The sequence below is a fragment of the Suhomyces tanzawaensis genome, assembly GCF_001661415.1.
Source record: "Suhomyces tanzawaensis NRRL Y-17324 unplaced genomic scaffold CANTAscaffold_4, whole genome shotgun sequence".
NCBI classification, from domain to species: Eukaryota; Fungi; Ascomycota; class Pichiomycetes; order Serinales; family Debaryomycetaceae; genus Suhomyces; species Suhomyces tanzawaensis.
Window position 1 is genome coordinate 1,473,905 of NW_017963639.1, and position 24,539 is coordinate 1,498,443.

Genomic DNA, 24,539 nt, shown 5'->3' on the forward strand with positions numbered 1-24,539 from the left:
CTTCCTTACGGGCACATGCCCACCACCGCGCTTATTCTGACTCACCACCATATCGCAATAGCTCCGGTCGGAAATGAAAAACGAAAATTTATTACTTCTACTTACTCCACAATGACTACCGTTGAAAAAGTATGTATTCTCCATGAGGTAGCCAGGCACACACAGGGACTGTTCTGTGGCTCGGACTGAGGTGTCAATGCCAGACACGCCCACAATAGCCACTGGGAATTGCCCTAAGGCTGCAATTTGGCAAGAAGTTGCAATCACCAGCGTCAAATGATAAATGGTGATTTTGCCGCTGGTAACAGCAGGCCAAGTTGTCATCTGCGTGATGGGAGGCGATTCAGCCCATCTCTGCTATTTCTTTGATCTGGACACTTGAAAAGAGCCAATTTGGAGTTGATGAGCCGTTCAACAGCACATTTGGAGTTCAACAGCTAATTGGAGCTCAACTGCCAGTCAACAGCCTCTGCCTACCAGCTACCACAACTGAATTCCCCAACTAACCCCAGAAAAAAGTCGATCCCGTCAAATCGTTCATTGCCGGTGGAACTGCCGGGGCCATCGAGGGTGTGATCACATACCCGTTCGAGTTTGCGAAAACTAGACTCCAGTTGATCGACAAGTCGTCCAAGGCCTCCAAGAACCCGTTGGTGTTGATCTACAACGTAGCCAAGACCCAAGGAACCGGTGCGTTATACGTGGGATGTCCAGCGTTCGTGGTGGGAAACACTGTCAAGGCCTCTGTGCGTTTTCTCGGATTCGACTCCATCAAAGCGCTTTTGGCTGACAAGAATGGCAAGCTCTCTGGTCCTCGAGGCGTGCTTGCAGGTTTGGGTGCTGGGCTCTTGGAGTCGGTGGTGGCCGTGACTCCGTTCGAAGCCATCAAGACTGCGTTGATCGACGACAAGCAAAGTGCCAAACCAAAGTACCAGGGAGGTTTGGTGTCTGGAACCGTCAAGTTGTGTCGGGACCTCGGAATCAGGGGAATGTACGCAGGAGTGGTGCCTGTGTCGTTAAGACAAGCGTCCAACCAGGCAGTGCGGTTGGGGTCCTACAATGCCATCAAGACCATGATCCAGCAGGCTTCAGGCACGCCAGCCAACCAGCCATTGAGCTCAGTGGCCACGTTTGCCGTGGGATCGTTCGCAGGCATCATTACCGTCTACACCACCATGCCTATAGACACCGTCAAGACCAGAATACAGGCGTTGGGGTCCGAGAAAAAGTACAAGTCCACGCTTGACTGCTTTGTCAAGATCTTCCGTGACGAGGGGTTGTTGACCTTCTGGAAAGGTGCCACTCCTAGATTGGGCAGGTTGGTGTTGAGTGGAGGCATTGTGTTCACCATCTACGAAAAGATGTTGGTTCTTATGAATTAATACATAGATTCCGGTTCCACCCACGAGCGTGGCAGGGGTGGAACATCCGCATTGCTGCCGCATAATTAACTATCCCAGATTCGGACCATGGCTCATCCACGGTCCTTCAATAACATTGTGCCTAAGCGTTTCCTGTCAAACTTGTAGAGGTGGTCAGACCGTCAATGACAATTGTCTAAGTGCTCCCCTGTAGGGCGTGATCACAAAACCCGACTTTTGTCTTAAATACCCTGGGCACTTTACTCTTCCTGTTGGAATTGTGTAAGACCAATCCAACACGTAGTCGCGTCAGTGGATTTGCTTGAGCAGTTTTGATCAACTTTATCCAGTATGAGTAGTCAGGTTCGTTGAATAATATTGTGCCACATCGTACGTTGTGGTCAGATCGACAATAATTGAGACCAAGTGTTTCTCACTTGTAGATGGTCGGACCCATCAATGACATTGCTTAAGCGTTTGTTGAACTTGTAGAGGTGGTGGTCAGCCCAGGGGGCACCAAAATGACCTTTTCCATCTGCTTGACCCGGTAGAAATCCACCAACGACTTGAGGATGATGAACAACCCGAACGCCATGAGTCCGTATGCAAAGTAGGGGGTTCTATTGGTTCCCAAGTTGCTAATATCTTCAGCCGTGTTCTGAGTGAACAACCCCGAGCTGTAGTTGTCCACGTACTCGCTCTTGATGGACTGTGACCCGTTGATATCGAAGGTGTTGGGGTCGTTGGGCACGTACCGTTCCGGCAACTCATCTGCGTGGCCGAAATTTGAGGGCACCATGGCAAACCCACTAAGTACAAGAGTTATACCCAAGCCTGCTCTGGACCCTTGCTTAGCTGCGTGTGATGTGTGAAGTAAATAGCAGAGCACGAAGCCCACAAACTGGAACGCGACCGTCACCAACCCGTTCCACACGAAACTGGCGACGTTGCCCACAGGCAACCCTTCCACGAAAACCTCGTCTTCGTACATGGGAGAGATAACTGTGGACTCCCAGTACTCGGGAGAGGCGTCTGCTGCTGCTTCTTCGTAGGTGGGAGGATGGACCTCCTGCTCCTGTCTGTTTGCCTCTGTGTCTGGCTTTGCCATGAGGTTGCGGAACACGCCGTCCGTGCCTTGGCCAATGAAACGTCCGGGGGTGTTTGCCTGCATGCGTCCAGTGGTTATTCCGTTGTTGATGCGCTCGTAGGTCTGTTTGATGGGAACAAAGTGGTTGAACACGTTGAGGATGCGCTGTCTAGTGGTGAGCTCACGGAGCGGACGCTGCAGCTCCAAGGCACCGATGTCTGCAGTGGTGGTGGAGTCAGCCGCTTCGCCCAGCGACTGGGACGAGGACGACGCAACTCGGTAGGGGTCCTCCACCGCCAGGTGGATGCCTCTGTCAATCTGCGACGCCGTGCTCTCGCCTGCTGTGCCTTCAAGCAACCTGTTGTCTTCTTCCAGGCCTGATTCGTTGGCAGAGGTAGCAGTTGCATCGTCTTCGTAGTCCTCTTTGCCACCTTCAAACGAGTCTAGAAGATGGTCATTTTCGGGTCCCTGCGACAGCCTGGCGGACTCGTGGAGTTTCCCGTAGTCCAGCGAAGCCATGTGATGTATATGTGGTGGGAGACTGGTGGTGGAGGGTGGGAAATGGTGGGAATAGTTTGGTGGCAGAATAGTATTTGTAGGGAAAACATCCTCGTTTAATTATCGCGTGGAGGCTAAGCCGGAGCGTGGCGGGAGTGCGCGGGACGGGTGGGTAGGTTAGGGGAATGCTGGTACTGGGAGGAGCGAGAGAGAGCGTAGGGAGTTTGGGGAGATTCGGGGAGGGACAGGGGAGTCACTGGTGGTGGTGCGGTAGTGGGGTGGATGGTGGGGATGCAAGAGTACTGGCGGTGGGCGTGGCAGTGTGATTTGCAGCCAGGTGCGAAGCGCGTGACGGAAGGTGGTGGTAGAAAATGGCTCATATGGCAGTGCAATGGGCTGGGGTGAAGTGATTCGAACTATCGGGGCCAAAGAAGTGGAAGCACGGATGTTCAGCTTAATGTTGCTTTTCATTTAAGTACAGAAGGTGTCAATAAATTTGCGACAACGAATCGTCTTTTTATTATGCGAATAGTAGTTTTTAGATTCGAACTGGCTTGTTGAGCAGTCTGATGTTTTCAAGTAGTCAAATCTGATAAGTAGGCACTTCATTCATCATGCCAGTACTTTATTGCAACGATTGGATTACAATTCCTACTCTATTTATTTTCCTCCTCTTCAACAATAATATTTTGCCCATCGTAGGCAATACACTCCCTACATCTTTCTTTAAACATAACTCATTTACTATTTTTTAATCATTCAAAAAGTACAAAATTCAAACTTCACCCAGACTGGGCCCTCTTGATCCGTCTCAAAACCAGCAACTGCTTAAAGTACACCGCAAGACAGAATTCCGTGAACCACACAGGAGCATATCTGCCCAACAAGTGAAGGGTGTATGCCATGTAGCCATGGTAAAGGTTGAACTTTGCACTTTTCCTGAGAAGGTCTTTCACTACGCTGTTGGCATAGCGGTGGGTCGAGTACTTCGTGTCTCGAGACATTCTACTGCTGGCTATCATACTCTCAGCAAACCCTTCCCCCTGGTAGCGTGAATTCACTGCCCGGCCATCGTGGAGCGAGTTGGCATTGGGGTCGGCTATGGCAGTGTACACCCCTCCAGTAACAATGCTGTGCACACGGACGCCAAACGGCTTCATTTCAGCGTGAAGATTCCAGGCATACTGGTCGATAGCAGCTTTGGTAGCGCAGTATACTCCTGTCCATGGAATGGGCACCCTGGAAGCCACGGAACACGTGAAAACAATGGTTCCTCTGGTAGCAATCACTGAGTCGAGGAAGTACTTCGTCATGTAGATGTGCCCAAAAACGTTGACTCTAAACACCCAGTCGAGATCGTCTTCGTCCGCTTCTCCCGCAGGCCCCCCAACCCCAATTCCAGCGTTGTTGTACAAGATATCCAATCTGCCTCCTGCGATCTTTCCTACCAACTCAACAGCTTTCTTGACATCGTCCACTTTGGTGATGTCGCAAGCAAAGGGCACTAATCCGTACTCGTCCCTCAATGGGTACATTTCGGCCACAAACGGTTCTGGGGCACAGCCAAACACCTTGTAGCCCAACTTGCACAATTTCAAGGCCACGGCATAGCCAATACCGGAGGATGCTCCAGAGATCAAAGCGTACTTCTGGGACATTCTGCTTGATGTCAGTTTAAGAACTGGGTGTAGTGTGCTCTTATACCCCATACTTTTCGCAGCATGTGATATGACGTCCACAACGGTAGGGCCAAAATCGCGGAGATAGTCCCAAAACAATCACTGTTGGGGATATGTGCATGGTGTGATGGGCAGGCCAGGAGTCTATCAGGCCACAAGATAGGAGGTACTTGAAATGGCCAGTAGAATTATCGGGTGACAGGTAGTAAAAGGTGGCATGGAGGCTTATGCTCTGACTGAGCAATACAGAATGGTAGGTATGGCATTCGCCATTCCCAACAGATTATATTTTCAAAGAGTATTGCAGTGTGGGCTTTTGTTAATCAATTATGGAACTCACTGACTGATACGTTAAACTACCAGAGACTGACTACTCGGGTCCTAGATGCCTCCAGGCATTACTCTTCACCATACACACTTGATCACTTCGGAATGTAGTTCGTGTATTAAATAAATTAGAAAACGAAGCAAGGCCCAGCTCGCTGCCGTAACTATTCCAGCACTGAACCACAGAAAACCTCTACTTTTTAGCAATCTGTCTTCTGACGTTCCTCAAGACCTTGGTCTGCTTGAAATAAATAGCAATAACCCACTCGACAAACCACACTGGGGCGAATCTGCTCAATAAATGGAGGGAGTATGCCTTGTAACCATGATAAAGGTTGAATCTACCATCCTTCCTGATAATGTCTCTGACCACATTGTTGGCGTACTTGTTTGGAGAAAACTTGGTGTCTCTGGCCATTCTTCCAGTAGCAAAAATACTTTCATCAATACCTTCCACGTCATATCTAGAGCCTTCACGTCCCAACTTGGCAGTCTTGGTAGAGGCATCACCAATGGCGGTGTCCACACCTCCAGTGACGATACTGTGTACACGAACACCAAATGGTTTCATTTCAGCATGGAGATTCCAGGCGTACTGGTCAATGGCAGCTTTCGAAGCGTTGTACAATGATGTCCATGACAATGGCACCCTGGCAGCGACAGAGCAGGTGAACACAATTGTTCCCTTGGTAGCTATGACAAAGTCAAGAAAGTACTTCGTCATGTAGATGTGGCCAAAGACATTGACCTTGAAAACAAGTTCCACTTCTTCCGGCTCCACTTCTCCAGCAGGGCCTCCGAGAGCAATACCTGCGTTGTTGTACAAAATGTCCAATCTGCCACCCGAGATCTTTCTGATCAACTCAACACTTTTCTTGATATCCTCAACGTTGGTGATATCGCAAGCGAAGGGGACCAAGCCATACTCGTCCCTCAATGGGAACATTTCGGCCACAAATGGTTCTGGGGCACAGCCAAAGACCTTGTAGCCCAACTTGCACAATTTCAAGGCCACAGCATAGCCAATACCGGAGGACGCTCCTGTGATTAAAGCATATTTTTGAGACATGATGACGTTGTTTCGATGGAAAAATGAATGGGAAATGGACGGATTCCAAGCCTTTATATACGATAAAGCATATGCCACTGTAGTACTGCACGCGCGAGTGTTGGACGCTGAGTGCCCGCATCGTGATCGGGAAATAGAAGCTAGATTGACAGGTTCATGAAAATGCCCCAGTTTTCAGAGGTTGCGATTTGGAAGTCTGTGCATCCGATACAATGCCACAGCAGTACCAGACCAGTCATGCTAAGGCCAGAGGGTTCCGTTTCCTCATCGTAGATGTCATCGGTCTATCCGCGTTCACATCCGGACCCCGCAATTTGCAGGGGAAATGACGCGTGCCACTAACCATCATGCAAGATTCGGACAAACTCTGTTAGGAAGTGAATATGAAAAAGTTTGGGCCACCACCACTGTGTGCCTTACAGGACGCATGCTGCGGCGGAAAGTGTAGCTTCCTCCATTTAACTTAGATATTCCCATGGCTTATCACATGCAATGAATGCCTCCGCACAGAAGCTCTCGGGCCCGTTCCTTGGCCGAAAATAGTGCATTGTTCAATATGGTACATGATATTACAGATATTACATGTCTAGCAAGTAACTATTTAACGCCTCTGGGGCAACTTGATACGCACGTAAAGACTTCCGAGGATAGGGTCGTGGTGATACCTGACCTGGTCCTTGATGGGTTGTGGTGGAGGCTTGTAGTCGGGGTTTCTGACCTGGGTCTTGTTGGCATATATCTCGGTGTATTCATAGATATCTGGCACGCCCAAATCCACGGCACCAGGCAAAATACTGGAGGGTGCTGGGGTGCGGAAAGTCTTGGGCAAGTCCGAAAGGTCCGGCAACGAGGGCCCTCCTCTACCCACATGGAAAGCTGTTCTTCTGGAAGTGGTGCCTCTTCCGCTGGTGGATGGAAGCTCCAGCTCGGTGGCATTGTGTCGTCTCTTCCGACGACTCTCTCTTTCAATCTCTTTGTCTAAACGCTCCACCTCCAATTGACTCAACTTCACCAAGGATGGCGAGTAGTCTGCCACTGTGGTAGGATTTCTCAAGATGGAGAAAAAGTCGTCCATCAACGTGTAGTTTGCAGACACCAATCTCAATGCTGGCAACAAATGGGTTCTGATTTCTTCTTCTTGCACGGAACTGCCATCGAAGTTGTATCCGACCATGTAGAGGGTCTTGTGAAAGAACTGGGTTTGCTCTCTGATAGTGTGTGCTATAGCAGTGGTGAACTCTCCTGGTAAACTCATTTCGTCACACATGATCACTGCAAAGTCTTCTGGATCATTTTCCTCGAAGTTCAAAATATCCCATTCGAATTGGTCTGTAAGCTGAATGTTGTTTATGGTCACATCTATTTTTATGGGAATTCTCAACTCCCCCAAAGGTTTTGTAGGGTTCTTTTGATAATCGTTAATCTGTTCTCTGATAGATGCTGCGACAGTATCGTAGAAACCAGGCGCAATAAGTTTGTAGTCGTCCACCAATTGCTTTGCGAAAGATTCCACCGTCAACACCTCCTCGTTCAAATCCCACAAGAAAGTGTCTCTCAACTTGAACCGGTCTCTTTCGAGGTCAAAGCCTAAACGGATAGGTATAAGGTCACGAGGCTTGTCGATATTCTTCATCACCTTCTTGTTGATTTGATCATCTGTCCAGTCCCGCTCGGGAAGAACCAATTTAGTGGCTGTGCTGGTTATTCCGTTACCGTAGCCTTGGTAACCTTCGCCCCAAATACTGTTGTTGAATTGTCCTTTATTGGATATGTTTATCGCGTTCATTCTCAATTGCTTAATGTGATTGTAGGCACTGATATCTTTGCCCAACCGTTCCATCAACGCCTTGTTGTTGTTGAGTTGCTTGGAGTAGCCTTCCACGAATTTCAGATCTTTTTCGATGAGAGCCTCGTAGTTGACCACATCCTTGGGGACTTCCTTGCCCTCTGCCTTTAGCTTGTCTGACCATTCGTGCAAGCTGGAAAGAGTGGTCATGGGCACACTGCTGAGTACTTCGGGGGTGAACTGGGGTGGTAAGTTTGGGTTGCGTGCAGCAGCAGCAGCAGCCACTGCGCTTATAGACTGTCCTCCAAGAGGCGTTCCCTGGGGCCCAAGGCCTGGCTGTGGCACACCCATGGCCGGTTTAGGGGGCAGCATGCTGGGCTGGGCGTTGATGATGGGATGAGCGCCAGGCTGGGCTCCAAGGTGAGTGGGAAGTGGTGCCTGAGGAAGACCCTGGGCCTGCTGAGGCATCATGGGCTGACCTCCCACCACGGGCGCAAACAGCTGCTGCAGAGCCATCCCCGGTGGCGGTATGGCCTGCTGAGGCATGTGCTGCACACCTCGTGGCGCCATTACTCCCTGGTTTCCATGCATGGGACGCGGTTGTTGTGATTGGTCGCTGATCGACATCCGTCCCTGGCTGTTGCCCATGGGAGGCTGCTGCACAGGCTGCTGTATGCCCTGATTTTGTCCTTGGCCCTGCTGCATCGCTTGCATCGCCTGCTGTCTCTGGATGTAATTTCTCATGATTTCCTGGAATTGAGGATGACTCTTGAATTGCTGGAGCTGTTGGGGGTTCAAGCTGGCGAGAAGCTGAGGCGTGAGCATCGGCACATTGCGCTGGGGCTGGTCTTGGGGGGGTATGTTCATGTTGGGGTGGAATAGGGTGGTGGTTGAAGTTCATGGAGTAGCTGGTGTGGTGGGAGTTGTTTATGGAGTGAGGGTGGGCGGCGCACGACCGGGTATGGGAAGACGGTATGAGAAAACTTGAGGAAATACTTAAAGAACGAGAATATTATCCGAAACCACGATGTAGGCTTCGCGTGTGAGCAGTCGTCTTCGTTGGTACGCAAGAATTCTGTAACTGCTTGTACTGTATACCTCGGTAGAGAAACTTCAGGTGTAAGTGAGGGCTCGGCGATGGTGATGGGAGTACGGTACGGACTTAATAAGAATATTACTCAGGAAGCAGGAGTTGTAGTAAGGATGTGGTATCTTGAGCTCTTGGTGTTGTGCCGAATCTGAAGAATTGGCAAAAAACGTTTGGATGTTCCAAGGGTATTGTACCCTGATGTCAATGAAATTACAAATACACTCTGCTACCCTCCTTCTGTATCTTATGGGCCCTTAATTGGAACATTTTAATTGCTTGATTCTTCACCACCTACGAGTTCTCGTTTGTTCTATATTATACATTATATACCTTGTGCATTCATTCAGCCCATAAACCCAAAAATCGTGCCCATGTTGACGTAACGTCTGCCACAGTCCACCAAATACTTCTGTACCACTCCCTCGCACGTTTCAAGCAAGTGTCTGTTGTGTTCCGCCAAGGCGTGGATTGATGCCGAAGATAACTGCTCCGGCACCTTGTCCTGGTCGTAGCTGTTGTAAATGGGGCGCAACTTCATCTGCTTTGCCTTCTCCACATCGAAAATGGAATCGAAGTACAACAATTGGTTGTAGAGGGCCTTGTCGGTGTACTTGAAGTTCATCACACCCTTGCAGCCGTGGGCAGTGCCTGAGGCTCCAATACACCGTTTTCCATAGACAGAGATCTGTCTGGTAGTGATTCCACACGCAGCATCATCACAAACGAGCCACCCAGCGTAATACAACGAGATATGGGTACGAATGGCTCTTTCCAATTGGGCAGCCACCTTGATGCCTGAAAAGACTGTTTGGCACTTGGAGCACTCGATCCCGTGTGAGGTCACCTTGTAGCTGCTGGAGGCAGTGATTCCTCCGAATCTGAATCTGTTTCCACAGGTACACTCCAACACCAAGTAGCTCGAGTTCAAGAACCTATCGGCGTCCGAAATATTGGATTCCAAGGGAATGACAGCAGAAGAAGCGTCACCTCGAGAGCTGAACTTCCGAGTATCCAAACCCAAAGCCAATGCAATTCTAGAGATATCTGCACCCTCCACGCTTTCTACCAATCTGGTGACAGGACCCATGATTTGCTTCTCCAAATAGAAGTCAGGGTCTGGATGCATTGACGCAAGGTTCTTCATTATCTCTTGCATAGGTCTAGCTCTGGAAGCTGGGGACAGGTTGTCATCCTTGCCAGTAGTAGCAGTGATCACGAACGACATAACGTTACCCAGCTTCACCACTGTACCTGCTGCTCTCAATCTTAACGCTACTTGTACCGAGGGCATATTGGCTCCTTGGGCGTAGTCCTTGGGGTCTTTGGAAAGCCTATTGCTGATTCTGAACTTGTCGATTTTGATCTCGTTATTCTTGATCTGTTTTGAAGTCTGCTCAAGGTAATCACAAATCTCGTTCATGACCTGATCGGGGTCCAAATCAGACAATAACTTGTTCAAAATGAACATTGAAATGTCCTTGGAGAGCTGACAGTACTCACGACGTCTCATATCGAGACCCTTGATTTCAAGAGCTGTTTCTTCTTGTTTGGTGGCCCTGTTGATCATCACATTCAATGCAGCGTACTTCTTCTTAGCATGTAACAACAACCTCTTGAATACGTTATCAATATCGATTTCTAATAACTTGTATCTTTCATTGACCAGTACCTTGAAAGATTCACCGACCTTTATGGCATCTTCGTAATTATCAGCACCAGTGTCAATCATGACGGAATCGGTGTCTCCGTACAACACTTTCAAACCAATGGATTCAGCCAATTGTCTGGTATCCATCAAGATTTCTCTACCCTTATTGGTGACCAAGGAGGCTAAGGGACGGGCGAAGAAACGGGAATACTCATAACCAAGACAACCATACATAGAGTTGGCAGTCAATTTCAAAGCCTGCTGCTTGATATCATATTGAGCCTTCTGGAATGGGGTGTTTTTGGGGTCTTTCAAGAGCTTCTTGACCTCACGACGACGAGTAACTAAAGTGTTCAATAATCTGGGCAAAACACCGGCAGCAGCATCCTTTTCAGGAATAGAAGTGATTCTTTCAGTTTCGTCACTTGGGTTCTTATTGTAATCGTCTCTATCCACAGTGGTGAAACAAATATTGTATTCTTGAATAATACTTGGATACAACGAGTTGAAATCCATAACCAAAACGTAGTTCTTGTGCAAACCCTTTTCGGGCTCGAAGACCAAACCACCTTGGTATTTAGATCTTTTTGGTGCTCCTTCTTCATCCTTGGCCTGACGCCTTTTGGCTTGCGTTTCCTTATCAGGCACAATATACTTGTTTCTCTTGAATTCATGCAACAAAATATACTCGTTTCTACCAGCTCTAGTACCTCCCAAAGTGTGAGACCAAGCATTACCAGCAATGTTAGTCAACTGTTTGGATAATGACAAGATCTGCAAATTGAAAGCGATTTCAGCAGTGATTTGAACGTTCTTCGAATTCTCGGTCAAGCCCATCAAAATCATACTGATATTTTCCTTGAAGTTGGGAGTCAAATAGTTGATTTCCATTGGCTTCATGTCCTTGCCACACACAACTTGGTACATTTCTGGCAACTCCCAGGTGAGACACTTTGTAGTCAATGATTGACCTAGCTCGTTCGCAATATCACATAAGAGTCTACCTTGGAAAATCTCCCTAATCTGGAAGGCCTTGTTACTACCAGCAAGATTGTGGGCAAACGATTGAGGCCAAACCTTTCTGTTACGACGACCGAACGTGGACCAGGTGTCCACCTTCAAGTCGTACATTCTCAGGACCAACACATCCAAAGAGATATCTTCCAACTTATGACCGATAAACACATCTGGATCAGAACGCTTGATAATAGCAGAAACCGCATTAAGCAACACCTTTTCTGTAGGGCAAGTCTTCAAGTTAAATCCCTGCTTTTGTGCTAATGCTTCCAAACCAGGTGGATGCGAAACTGAGCCCACTGGTCTCATGAAGGTAATTAATTCGCTGGGCTGAAGTTTTTCATCGATGGGGGAGTCTTGAGGAAGATCGTAGTAAGTAGCAATTGAGACTGCCACAACCTCTTGTTTCGATTTTTTCGCATCCATGATTGTTTGGACCGAGAGAGACAGCACTGTTAAATTAGGGGGAGGTGGACTGTTGTGAGTGATAGGCTTGAGCAATGCTGGCGAGTCGATGGCAACTTCAACTTGACAGTGGGAAGTATTCTGGATAGCACCGAAGTTTCCCTTGGATATCTGCAACCAACAAGGGCCCATGATGTTTCTTTGCAACACGAATTCTTCGAAAATCTTGGAGTTTCCTCCAAAAACGTGGGAGAAGGTCTGGCCCTGCAAAGTGGAAGGCAATGTCAAGGTCCGATTCTTAGGGGTTTTGAACGGTAACAACACCTTCAAATATTCAGTTTCTTTGGGGATGTTTGGTAATTCAAATGCATATTTCATTTTCTCTGGCTTGGCCTTGATTTGGTCCAAGTCAAACTTGTCCATAAGCAAAGGCATCAACTCCTCATGCACATCCATAGGCCCTATGGGATCGTCGCTGTCTTCCTCACCGTCAATTACACGGTATGGTCTTGGGAGTATGTACAATTCACGCGCAATGCCATTGACCTGGACCACACCTGACACGAGAGTGCCTTCCTTGGTCAATACCTTTCCAAACAAAAGCAAGCTGCTGTCGACCTCGCAGTAGTCCAACCAGAACATTTTGAACGAGTCGGAGTCGTCCTCGCCTCCCACAAACGTGGAAGGGTCCAACTTTTCCGTGTGGATGGTCAGGGTGTGGGATTTGTAGCCTGACTTCAAGGGAGAGGACGAGGGAAGCTCGGACGCCCTGACCGCCGAGATGCTCGCGAGGTTGTTTCTGGCAGAGCCAGCTGCTCGTGGTCTTCTGGTGACGACCTCGTCGTCGGAGTCCGACTCGTCAAAGTCCTTGCTGGGCTCTTGCACAGGGTCGATGTTTTCCTTCTCGCTGGGCTCTTCCGGCTCCAACGTCTTGATGGGCGACGACGGTTGGTCGTGGATGGTCATCGAGGTGTCTGCGGTGTCGTTGGCGGAGTCCAGCACCACCAGAGAAGACTTTTCCCTCTTGACGGTGGTGGAGAAGCTGAAAACCGATTTTTTGGACCTCTTCTTGGGGGCACTTTTGGCAGCAAACACGTTGGTGCGGTCGTTTCTGGGCCTTTTGACGGGTGCCGAGTCGTCGTAAGTGTCAATGATGTCGTCGATGTTAGTCTCAAGCTTTTTGGTGGTGACCTGGCCTGCTGCTGGCTTGAAGAAGTTATTGATTTGGGCTGTCTTAGCCGCCTTGATTGGCTTGTGTTTGCGAGCGCGTTTGCTGCCAATGGCAGTATCTTCTTCGTCTGAGTAGTAGTTGGGACGAGTGGAGTCGTCCCACTCGTCCACTCCATTGTCGACGTATCCCTCTCCATCGTCGTCCACAATGAAGTCGTCGTTCATGAGCTGGTCGCGTTTGGTCTGTCTATAGGTGTCGTCGTCGACCTCATCGTAGATTTTGCCGTGGTCTTCGAGGTCGTGATCGTCAGCCAAGATCCTGCTGGAGCCAGCCTTTCTGGCCTGGACGAGCTGATTGAGCTTGTCTCTTTTGAGGGATCTGGACAGCATGGTGTGGATAAAGAGTGGAGGAGAAGAAGAGTTATGGACGCGTCTGGTGCGCGTGGGTGGGATGAGGTTATATGTAGTACTGGGGAGGAAGCGAGGGAGATAATGGGGGTAATAGAAGTAAGGGGAGATGGGATTTAGGGAGGTAAGGATGTTAAGGGTGTTAAGGAGGGAGATGGAGGCTGCAAGGCTGGCTAGTGGATTTTCACCGATTGGTTAGAGTGATAATTTGGTGGAGTAATAGTCCATGGTGGAGAATATTTGTATCCAATAGTAGTGAGTAATTAATAATAGTAGAGAGAAATTATTGCCAGGTGTAGAGTCCGAGAAATCTTCAACTATAGTGGAGTATTCCTGCTATAGAGAACTATCAAGCTGGTACATGGGATATTACAGTAGTTCAAAAGTACACGTCGCGTCTCCATTAGCTGGTTATCTTCGTGCACCCAATTTATACGAGAGTAGTGTGAACATAATACGTACTCCCGAACTCGTTGCATTTTTTTTCCATTTTATCTGGTTTGATCTCCTCAGAGTCCGGGAGCTGTCTTTGGAATACTTACTATTAATATATGTGAAATGTCGAGGAGCGCTATTAGATATGATAACTCCTCAAAGCAGGGTCACTTTGCTACCTGAGCCGAGCAAGCCTTGAAAAGTGATACATCCATCAAGTAGAGGCGTAATAACTGTACTATCGCGTATTTGTTCTTCGTGATAAACCACCGGCTACAAACCACGAGAATAAATATAGTGCTTCTGAGTGTCCGCTCTAATAGATCGAATTAACATCCATTCTTCGATATCAGGAGCTTCTATTAAAATTTAAAGCCAGGTCTCTACTAATTCAATACTAGAGCTTCTCTGGACTGAAAATACTTTTATCTTTTCTTAAACTTTATCCTCTCTTCATGTTTCCGTCCAAGAATTAGAGTTTTGGTGAAAAAAGCAAATTGGGCCATTCGAGTAATTTATTGTAGATTGGGAAAATTAAAGCTGCGGCTGGGACAGCTAAAAAACCACGCCCACCGACATAGAAGATAAGTACGAGAGTCTTGGCTAGTTAAACCTGACCAATATATCATTTGAACTGTGTGGTATATCACATTAACTAATTTTTTGGCTTACGAAATCTGGTTCCTACAGACTAAACTGGAAACTCCTTTGTGCCGCCAGGGCGTTTTATCATATCCAGTATAGCCCAAGTTGCTACATCAATTCCTTGTAATTATCCAGTAGTTCTGTAGATAGCGGTTGCTCGGTCACCGGAAGCTAAACTTCAAGTGCCATCTCAATTATTTGAATCCTCCAGAAAAGCAGTTTAAAAAAATTAAATAATAGAATATATTCCTTTGAAAGCAAGATTCTTGATGTGGAATAGTGTCACCAGCAAGTTTCCAATGAAACCTTCCAGCCTTTTTTAAAATCTCTCTGTAGAACCTCTACTTACTTAAGCATTTAATGGTACGTAGCATATTAGTCAAACCTACTCTTGATACCATCATACATCTCTCTTGGAATCAAACCTTTCTTGATCCCGTCAAGCACTAACCAACCAAACTTACGCAACAATTCTTTGTCATGGAGAATATCTTTCAAGAGATCGAATACCAAATTGGACTCCTTCAAGGCCACCAAAAGTTCACGAACAGAAATGGCCTTCGACTTCAAGATTTCAGAAAGAAAGTGAGCGGAAGGGTCTGCCAAAGAGGGTGTGGTGAGAAGATGCTCAACCACAGCAACTGCCAACCCTGAATCCGTAAGTGCAGCAAGGAGATCATTGTAGATCTGCGATTCTCTCTTGGCCAAGACGGGAGCAGGAGGTGGCACTGATTCAGGCTGAATAAGCCCAGCATCGGGATTGAAGATGTCGATTCCGTTCTCTTCCAATAAAGACTTTCCTAACCTCAATAATCCTGGCAAAATCTCCGGGTCATCAAGGGAGACGTTTAAAATCTGGATAACTAACCCTGATCTCTGGAGGGCAATGAATAAGTCGGTCAAGTTGATCCAGCCCAGTTTCAACACAAAAATGGTGCCCTCAATACTCAAATTGAGAAGTTGGGGACTGAGAAGTACTGTGTCGATCACAACAAAAGCTAACCCAGAGTCCTTCAACGCAGCAAAAACATCATCCAAAATTGGATTGTTGGACAAGGCACTGATGGGCACAAGAGTGGTGTTGGGACCAACTTGACTAAGGGCGATTGTTGGAAGGGTCTCGATAGGCGCAGAATTAACGAAAGCGCAGTAGGCGAGGACGAGATGGGCAGTAACCTTGGAAAAAAGCATTTTAATGAGGAAATAATGTCCGAGAGACGGTGTTGTATTTAAGCTGTATTTAATAGCAGCGGAGAAACAATGTAGGGAAACTGTAGGGGAGAGGAAAGTATAGAGGAAGATGGGTGTTTGGGAAGAATAGCAGAGTCGAAGGTAACAGAATAAAAGAAGGAAAGAAATAAACCAGAGGCACAATAAAGAGGAAACTGGACCATATTTATGATCGTATGTGGCCATGAAAAGCGAAAAGTGGTTAAACCGTCGCAACAGTTCTTATTGCCAGAATGGCTGTGCTCGTGGAGACTCTCGGGATCTTGAATGGTAAATCTCGCTTTAAACGGCTAATAAACACTTCAGCCAGCTCGTGATGAATTCCTGGCTAATAGCAGGCACAATAAGGACTAACAGACATTGGCGATCTTCTCTTAGTTCGTACAATATAGTAGTAATTATGAGCCTACAGGAAAAGTCTAAAACCAAGTCTAGATATTGGTATCCGCTAAGAGCTATCGTAGCATAGTACCAAGAAGAGCTTTTGATATTCACCAGTCATCGTCTGATTATACATTAGTTTCATTTTCGTAATCTACTACGCTTGTGAAATTAGGGGATTAATTACGTAAGAGATGACTAAGCAGGCATTAGCCCAATGCGGAAGCCACAACACCCCAGCAGATGACCAGCAATTGCAACAGCACCACCATCCAGACGTACCCCATTGAGTAACTACCATACCACCAGCAAGCGTATTACCGTCTCATCCAGATTAAGTAGGTGAGTCAGCACCTTCTAATTTAAAAAGTCTTGTTTCGAACATCCAAACTACACCATCCAACTCCAACGCTTCTATTCATCAAAAACCATAAATGTCGTTTGCCAATTTGGACTTGGAGGCCCAGACCCCCGTCAAGTCCCAGCCTGCGTCTGCTCTGAGCGATTTGGACTCCATAATCGCCAACACCTCGAAACAGCTCCAAGTACTTGGAGGGTTGATATCACAACTCGACGTCCAGCGCAAACAGGTGGGTTCAAGAAGAGACTCCATACAGCTACGTACGAATGTGGACGAACTCATTGGGCGCATTAGCACATTGGAACGTGCAATAGAGGTGCTTGTGCTGAATTTATCGCAATTGATCAACAAGAAGCTGGCAAACCCGCCAGACGGAGCCACCGGTCAGCTAGAAGTGTCCAACAAGCAGGTGGTCATCAAAGAGCGGTTGGTGGGTGAGCTCAACCAGCTCCACACCCTGTTTCAGCGGTCCATTCGGATCTACAGCGAGAAGAAGCGAGCAGTGCCCATCAGAGAAGCACCTGTGGCCACTGAAAACACTCCCTTGATTGAGCAGCAGCAGTCAGCCAGTCAGCAGCAGATCCAGCAGCAGCTCCAACAAGAGCAGGAAGAGTTTGGCGAGTCCGAGCTCCAATACCATGTGATGCTCACTGAGGAAAGGAACCGCGAGATCGACCAGGTGGCTGAGGGCATCATGGAGGTCAACTCCATCTTCAAGGACTTGGGGGCGTTGGTCAATCAGCAGGGTGAACAATTGGACAGTATAGAGGATAATATCCTTCAGCTTCACGGAAACACCCAGCAGGCCCAGAAGGAGCTCACCAAGGCACACGAGTACCAGAAGTCCCGCAGCAAGTGGAGCTGTATCTTGCTCGTGGCGTTGACCATCTTCGTGTTGGTGGTGGTGTTAGCGGTGGTGAGCTGAGGATAATTTAATTTTTGTGAGAATGTAATGAGTTGTAATTTAAGGATGGGTACAAGCTGAGACATTAAGGCCGGTTTGCAATGAATCTTAGTTTTCGTTGAATATTAGCAGCTAGCTGAATTATGGGATTTTAATCAAGTTACGGTTTAATCAGGTATATACTATATAGATCAGAATGATCACGTCATGAGGTAGGTGCTATTGTAAGTGTCTGGGGGGAAATTGAATAAGGAAGATAGATAGTCATCGAATAATTTCAGAATGAATGATGCCAGTCTCTATTGGACGCATATTAAGTGATGATCTTGGAGTAAATGGGGTGAAAATTGGTGTTACTTTGGTTTCTGTGGCTTGCTATTATTTATTCCATGTTCAATTGGAAGCTAGGGGGTTAGTGAAGAATTATATTTCATTTTCAACAATAGAGTCGAGGCTATTTTGCTTCTCATCAATAGAAGCTAGGTTACGGGTGGGTGACATTTTCATTGTTTTCATCAAATTTTAGTTCAATGTGGGTATATAAAGTATAGATCGATAGGCATGCGGGATGGACAAGTCACATAAGCGTCCAACAATTAATTGTGCTTCAGTTTACTAGATTGAAGAAGGAGAAAATGTTTGAAATGAAGTAGTAGTCGTCAAAATAAGCCGTAAGAATACAAGAGAACCACGGAAGGTACAACTTGGGCAAGGGCCAATCTGGGAGAATATAGGTTGAGGGCTGTGAGCAACTATGGTGAAATGGGTCACTATCGAGATAAGTGAGAACCGGATGGCAAAATGGAATTCTCCGGAGAATCAGTATCACGAGAATCCAAGCGAGACTTCAGAATTCACAGGGAACTCGGGATTCATCGAATATGAGACAGGGAAACGCACTTGATAATTCACGAGGGAATTCTATTTCACGGAGAATTCAGTCAAGAAATGATTGAGGATTCCACACGAGGTACAAAATTCACTGGAACTATCAGAATCACGAGAGAATCCACTGTATAAATCTGAATCACTGGAGCATCCACTGGAGGTTCGAAATTCAGAGCAGATTTGAAATTCACCAAGGATCCACTGGACATTCGAGAGGGGGACACGGGTGGTTTCACAGAAATTCTGCATCCAGAGGAAGGACTCAGAATTTACTGGAGAATTCACAGGAAACTCCAGAATCCACTGCAGGTATCAGGATTCCCAGCAGATTCCACATGAGAAGTCACTGCAGATTCAGAACACACTGGTGGTTCACTGAAGGTGTCATTCACGGAGAATCCACAGCAAGTCACAAAATCCACAGCTGATTCCTCATGGAATTTCACAGGACAATCCTCTGCACATTCACCAACCACTCTCACCACCTAATCCACCTCTTCAATGTGTCCCTTGACCTCGTCAGACATTCTTCTGCGCCGCATCTGCACCTCTTCGTGTTCGTCATCGTCGCTGTCGTAGTAGTCAGACGTTTCTGGCGATGCTGCAAAATCAGAGGCGTCTGGTGTGGTCATATCGTCGTCACTGGAGTCACTATCGTCCACATTGGAGAGATTCTGGTTGGCAAACCAGTTGTCTTCATGGGCATCAGCAAACATCTTGTTCTTACGGGACCTCTCCAACTGTGCTCTGCAAAATCGAGCTCCATTCTCAAACATGGACTCTGCTGTTTCCAACACCTGTTCACGGTTGGCTATGAAGGCCACGGTTGCGCCTGTAACGGCGCCAATAGTGAGTGCTAGCTTGACGGAGGCGGGAACTGGGGTTAGTGGGTCCATGGCAGGCGTGGGGATACGTACTGATAAAGGGCATGTTGTTGGTGGTAGGAGTTGCCCCCCAGCGGCTTACGTCAGTTGGGGGGGTTGCTGACGTAAGCACCAGCGCTCGCAACTGGTATGTTCATGACTCAAATCAGACCCCGGATTTTCACCATCTCCAGCCCTCCACCATGATCGTCTCCCGTCCCCTCAGCCCCTCCGAGCACTTCTACCGGTCTAGAAACTCCAGCGGCTTCTATAAGTCCTTCCAGGTCACGGCTACCTACACCAATCCCATTCCACAGCCTCTACTCAGTAGGGCTCTCCGCAAAACCGTCTTGGACTACCACCTTTTGGTGTGCAACGTCGTCCCCAAGAATGACGACCACTGGTACGTGCCTCTTCCTCGAGTTCTTTTGGAGGACTTGCTCGAGTGCCATAGTCTGGAGGAGTTTCTTACGGACGGAGTGATCAATGAAAGATTCATGAAGTACGCCAACGAATTCTCGTTTCGGTTCAGCGACAACAAGCCGTTGTTCCGGGTCCTTCAGCTCGGTGACAGGAACTTGTCGGTGATTTTTGAGCACACAATTGCAGATGGACTCGTGGGCAACTATTTCCACGAGATTTTGGTGGAAAACTTGGCCCTTGTGGAGGAAAAGGCTAGCGACGACACGTTTTTAAGCGCGTACGGGCCCTTCGACGATCTGGGAATGAAGTCAGTGATTTTCGACTGCGAAAGAGACTACAATTTGATCAAGAACTCGCTTCATCCTCCCATAGACGACTTCGTGCCTTTGCCACGCCCCAGCGTGGTCACTCCAGTCAACTCAGCCTTGCCAATGTGGCCTGGAAGGTTTCCATGCTCCAGAGATAACGTTCTAGCCTTCAAATTGATCAATATCGATGCTCAACAGGCCAGGTTGATTTTGGCCAAATGCAAGGCCAACAAGGTCACCTTGACAGCATACATAGAAGCAGTCATTGTCTATTCCATGCAGCCTATCTACGGCAAAAATCACTACTCCACCTGCAAGCTTCCCATCGCTTTGAGACGGTTCATCGATCCAGCCAAAACTGATCCCCAGTATCACGATATCTTGAACAACCCCAAGTACAAGATCTTGGGCACGTCTGCCCACGGAGGCATTGCTGAAGTGTTCGAGCCTCTTTCAGAGTTTTCATGGGAGCTTGTGCAGAGAATTGGTGCAAATTTGGCCAAAAACGTCCAGAATAAAGAGCTCATGAATGCGTTTTTTGCCTTCACAACTCCCGAGCTGGCTATCGGGAACAGCCCTGAGTTCTTCGAGGCACAGATGCGTCCTACCACCCAAGACACGATGAAGTTCTCCAACTTGGGACTTATAGATGTGCCTATGTATAATAGCTGGAGCATCACCAATATGGTATTTTCACAGGATGTCTCACCACCAGCTGCGGATTTCATGTTGAATCTGGTCTCAACCAAAGTTGGGGGCCTCAACTTTGTATTCAGCTACGCAGATAACAAGTTCGAGGAAGGTAGAGAGAATTTCGACGACATTTTGACTGCCTTTAGAGAGAACCTTATTAAGTTTGCCCAGTAAGAGTACGGATTTTTATCATAGAAGATAGAGATGAAAGAAGGATATTGAAAATGATGAAGAAAGATTATCTAACAGAGCAAGAAAGATTATCTAATAGAGCAAAATGAAGCAAGATTATCTAACATAATATAGAGATGAATGATAGAAATGGAGATGATAGAGATGATAGAGATGAAGGTGATAGACTAATTAATCGTGATCCCACGACCAACACACCCACTTATGAAACGAATACTTAATATGCCAGAACTTAACCCAACAGACCGCTAATAATCCCAACCAGGTCATATGTTGGATAGACGGCTCCTACAGTTGCAAGCCGCTGATTAGATAGAAATCGGTGAATATGGCAAATAGTTTTACATATTTTCTTAGACCAGTACTTACGGGAGCCATAAATTGACGATATACAACGAATACGTATAAATAGGAGATGTAATTGAACAAGACGTTTGAAGCGATCTCACCAGCAGGAGACAACACGTCTTCAGCATATGCTCCAGTAGGAGTCATATTTGGACACCAAGTCAGCAATATGTCATTCAGAAGAATACGATGCAATATTCACAAGTACAGATGATAGTGAACACGAATTGTACCATTGCTGTACCTACGGAGATGCTTATTCCAATTAGGAATGTCACGTACTAATGTACAATTCCTTGGAAAATTCTACCTAGTGTCCCCAATGCCCAATGTGGTGAAGTGAGTTCCATAGACCGCTAATGTGGCATTGAGTTCATGAATCTAAGTGTAATACCCAGTAGTATAATACAATAGTCATACTCCATTATTGCCAGAGAAGTGCTTCAACTAAGTGTACCATTGCATCTCTACGGTAAAAGCTCTATACGTTAGATGAGAACTAATAGGCTCAGCTTGGAGCAACCAAAATCCTATTAGGAATGTTAGTATGGAGTAGAATACAAGCAGAAAACTTGAAATACTGGGAAAAGATACCTATAATGCTACTTATGGAGTAGGCTAAACCTGAACTGCCCAATCGAGTGACTAGTTCTCCAGAACTATAGTATCCACCAACTTCCTCGAGTAATCTACTCCAACTCCAGTGCTTTATGAGATACTATGGTAGTCTCGACTGTATCTTGATAATAAATCAGTATTGTTTCCCCCATCCTTTTGCACCCTCACCCGACCCTCACCTCTAATTTCAGTATTCATTCTCGTTCGCACAACTCATCTTCAAATCCACTACACTATGGACATCCCGCTACATGAAACGACGGCAGCCCCCATCCGCTCCCGTCGTACTGGCTTGTGGACCAACCAGAGCCGGGTCAGAGAGGTCAAGCGGTTCGAGGACTTCCGCACCATCGACTGGGTCGAGGATGAGTTGGACGAGCACCGCAAGCGGATTCTCAAGCTCAAGCACTCTACGGGATCCTCCCTGTTCTTGCAAAAGCTCTGGTCGTCCACTCAGAGCTGGCTCGTGCTAGCCGTGATTGGTGTGGCCATTGGGCTCATTGCTGCCATTTTGAACATTGTCACTGCGTGGCTCGCCAGCATCCGTACTGGCCATTGTACCAGCGGGTTCTATCTCAGCCGCACTTTCTGCTGCTGGAACCAGGGCGAGGAGAGCTGCCTGGCATGGGTAGAGTGGTCTCACTATGGTGCCATCAACTACGTCGCCTACGTGGCGATCTCGCTAGTTTTCGCGTCCACCGCGGCGGTGTTGGTGCAGCGGTACGCTCCGCTGGCCGCTGGCTCTGGGATCTCTGAGATCAAGTGCATCGTGTCAGGGTTCGTGGTGGAAGGCTTCTTGGGTGCGTGGACGCTCTTCATCAAGTCCTTGGGGTTGCCGCTCGCCATCGCCTCGGGGTTGAGCGTGGGCAAGGAGGGTCCCTCCGTGCACTACGCCGTGTGCGTAGGGAACACCGTCGCGGGGCTCGTGCCGCAGTACCGCAAAAGTGCCGCTAGAGCTCGCGAGGTTTTGACTGCCACCGCAGCAGCCGGCGTGGCAGTGGCGTTCGGGTCCCCCATGGGCGGTGTGTTGTTCTCGATCGAGGAGATCTCGTCTGTGTTCCAGTTGGCCACCATCTGGAAGTCGTACTTCTGCTCGTTGGTGGCTGTTATCACTTTGGCAGCCATGAACCCGTTCCGCAGCGGCCAGTTGGTGCTTTTTGAGGTCCAGTACGATACCGACTGGCACTTTTTCGAAATTCCCGTGTACGTGGCGATTGGGGTGTTTGGCGGCGTCTACGGCATCGTGGTGTCCAAATTGAACATCCAGGTGGTGTCGTTCCGCAAGCGGTTCCTCGCCAACCACGCTGTCCGCGAGGTGGTGGTGTTGTCTCTTCTCACCGCCAGCTTCTGCTACTTCAACCAGTTCTTGCGGGTGGACATGACGGAGGCCATGCAGGTATTATTCCAGGAGTGCAGTCCTGACGATGATCACGGCCTCTGTGACGCCAGCCTGCCCAGGGTGGCGGTGTTGGCGTCGCTTGTGTTCGCCACTATCGCCAGAATGGCGCTCACTATCATCACCTATGGGTGCAAAGTCCCTGCTGGTATTTTTGTGCCGTCCATGGCGGCTGGCGCCACCTTCGGCCGTGCCTTGGGAATTGTGGTGGACCAGCTCTACCGCCACTACCCCAACAGCAGGGTCTTTGGTGCCTGTGCTGGCGAGTCCAAGTGTGTGATTCCTGGAACCTATGCGTTCTTGGGAGCCGCGGCTGCCTTGAGTGGAATCACCCATTTGTCGGTCACGGTTGTGATCATCATGTTTGAGTTGACGGGAGCGTTGCGCTACATCATTCCCACCATGGTGGTGGTGGCTATCACCAAGAGCATCAATGACAGGTGGGGCAAAGGCGGCATAGCCGACCAAATGATCAAATTCAATGGTTTGCCGCTCATAGACGCTAGGGAGGAGTTCACCTTCAACGCCACGGTCGAGGCTGCCATGACTGCCATGATCGTAACGTTTCCCGAGGACTCCAACGACGACTTCACGTTGGGACACTTGAAGACTACCTTGAAGAAAACAGCCTACCGCGGATTTCCGATCATCAAATCGTCATCCAACCCCAAGATCACCGGGTTTGTCTCCAGATCCGACTTGGAGTACATCCTCCGCGACTATGAGGGCGTGGGCGACGATACCCCGTGCTCGTTCAGCACCAACAACATCATAAGTTCAGTGGCCATCGACTTCAAGTCCATCATCAACCAGTCGCCCTTGACCATCAACATCGACGTGCCTCTCGAGTATGTCCTCGAGATCTTCGTCAAGCTCGGACCTCGCTACATTTTGGTAGAGAAAGAAGGCATCTTGGTCGGTTTGATCACCAGAAAAGACGTGTTGCGCTACGAGCACACCAGCCACTACTTACACACCGACCACGGGGACGATCTGAGGTCCGAGCTCTTGGAAGCCAAGGTGTGGGAAATCATGAACCACTTTTCGAAATCAATCAGAAAAAATTTGGGCAGGCTCATTTTCAACGATGAATATAGATTCTATACGGCGTTGCCATCGGAACATGACCGTTAGGGAGAAACTCTAGGTTTTGTGAGCGACCCAAATCTCACCAAAATACTTATAGAGAAGTATTTTAGGACATTAAGCATAGTCTCTTGCTGAGACAATCTGGAAGTAATTAAGGACATTAAATCATTGTCTCAGGAGACACTCTGCAGAGATTCGTACCGATTCAACTGCACCCCCA

The 24,539-nt window shown here is 48.0% G+C and overlaps 11 protein-coding genes across 11 annotated transcripts; 4 read left to right on the forward strand and 7 right to left on the reverse strand.

The window, feature by feature from the left end:
* Window positions 1-111: 111 nt before the first annotated feature.
* CTP1 (Ctp1p) lies at window positions 112-1,382 on the forward strand (the record flags this gene model as incomplete). Its single annotated transcript, XM_020211713.1, has 2 exons — window positions 112-129; window positions 513-1,382. The coding sequence occupies 2 exons, from the start codon at window positions 112-114 to the stop codon at window positions 1,380-1,382; spliced, it is 888 nt and encodes a 295-aa protein (XP_020064633.1).
* Window positions 1,383-1,839: 457 nt separating this feature from the next.
* Window positions 1,840-2,655, reverse strand: CANTADRAFT_35620 (uncharacterized protein; the record flags this gene model as incomplete). Its single annotated transcript, XM_020208647.1, has 1 exon — window positions 1,840-2,655. A coding segment is annotated over one exon (816 nt), but the record flags the coding sequence as incomplete, so codon positions are not given.
* Window positions 2,656-3,728: 1,073 nt separating this feature from the next.
* Window positions 3,729-4,604, reverse strand: CANTADRAFT_90590 (1-acyl dihydroxyacetone phosphate reductase ribitol 2-dehydrogenase; the record flags this gene model as incomplete). Its single annotated transcript, XM_020211714.1, has 1 exon — window positions 3,729-4,604. One exon carries the CDS (start codon window positions 4,602-4,604, stop codon window positions 3,729-3,731), a length of 876 nt encoding a protein of 291 aa, XP_020064635.1.
* Window positions 4,605-5,145: 541 nt separating this feature from the next.
* On the reverse strand, window positions 5,146-6,021 carry CANTADRAFT_6628 (NAD(P)-binding protein; the record flags this gene model as incomplete). The annotated part of the gene is made up of 1 exon (XM_020210929.1): window positions 5,146-6,021. The coding sequence occupies one exon, from the start codon at window positions 6,019-6,021 to the stop codon at window positions 5,146-5,148; it is 876 nt and encodes a 291-aa protein (XP_020064636.1).
* Window positions 6,022-6,622: 601 nt separating this feature from the next.
* SNF5 (Snf5p) lies at window positions 6,623-8,017 on the reverse strand (the record flags this gene model as incomplete). The annotated part of the gene is made up of 1 exon (XM_020209981.1): window positions 6,623-8,017. The coding sequence occupies one exon, from the start codon at window positions 8,015-8,017 to the stop codon at window positions 6,623-6,625; it is 1,395 nt and encodes a 464-aa protein (XP_020064637.1).
* Window positions 8,018-9,199: 1,182 nt separating this feature from the next.
* On the reverse strand, window positions 9,200-13,966 carry POL1 (DNA-directed DNA polymerase alpha catalytic subunit). Its single transcript, XM_020207761.1, has one exon. It carries the CDS (start codon window positions 13,525-13,527, stop codon window positions 9,241-9,243), a length of 4,287 nt encoding a protein of 1,428 aa, XP_020064638.1. The 5' UTR covers window positions 13,528-13,966; the 3' UTR covers window positions 9,200-9,240.
* A 1,034-nt stretch (window positions 13,967-15,000) lies between these two features.
* Window positions 15,001-15,816, reverse strand: CANTADRAFT_51574 (uncharacterized protein; the record flags this gene model as incomplete). Its single annotated transcript, XM_020209959.1, has 1 exon — window positions 15,001-15,816. The coding sequence occupies one exon, from the start codon at window positions 15,814-15,816 to the stop codon at window positions 15,001-15,003; it is 816 nt and encodes a 271-aa protein (XP_020064639.1).
* Window positions 15,817-16,670: 854 nt separating this feature from the next.
* Window positions 16,671-17,522, forward strand: VAM3 (SNAP receptor; the record flags this gene model as incomplete). Its single annotated transcript, XM_020210930.1, has 1 exon — window positions 16,671-17,522. The coding sequence occupies one exon, from the start codon at window positions 16,671-16,673 to the stop codon at window positions 17,520-17,522; it is 852 nt and encodes a 283-aa protein (XP_020064640.1).
* Window positions 17,523-18,874: 1,352 nt separating this feature from the next.
* Window positions 18,875-19,285, reverse strand: CANTADRAFT_6633 (uncharacterized protein; the record flags this gene model as incomplete). Its single annotated transcript, XM_020210931.1, has 1 exon — window positions 18,875-19,285. The coding sequence occupies one exon, from the start codon at window positions 19,283-19,285 to the stop codon at window positions 18,875-18,877; it is 411 nt and encodes a 136-aa protein (XP_020064641.1).
* Window positions 19,286-19,455: 170 nt separating this feature from the next.
* On the forward strand, window positions 19,456-20,850 carry ATF1 (Atf1p; the record flags this gene model as incomplete). The annotated part of the gene is made up of 1 exon (XM_020211715.1): window positions 19,456-20,850. The coding sequence occupies one exon, from the start codon at window positions 19,456-19,458 to the stop codon at window positions 20,848-20,850; it is 1,395 nt and encodes a 464-aa protein (XP_020064642.1).
* A 1,219-nt stretch (window positions 20,851-22,069) lies between these two features.
* CANTADRAFT_51924 (uncharacterized protein) lies at window positions 22,070-24,364 on the forward strand (the record flags this gene model as incomplete). Its single annotated transcript, XM_020210010.1, has 1 exon — window positions 22,070-24,364. One exon carries the CDS (start codon window positions 22,070-22,072, stop codon window positions 24,362-24,364), a length of 2,295 nt encoding a protein of 764 aa, XP_020064643.1.
* Window positions 24,365-24,539: the final 175 nt, after the last annotated feature.

Excerpts from the sequence above, each read along its gene's own strand:
- POL1 (XM_020207761.1), bottom strand. The coding sequence starts at position 13,527 with ATGCTGTCCAGATCCCTCAAAAGAGACAAGCTCAATCAGCTCGTCCAG.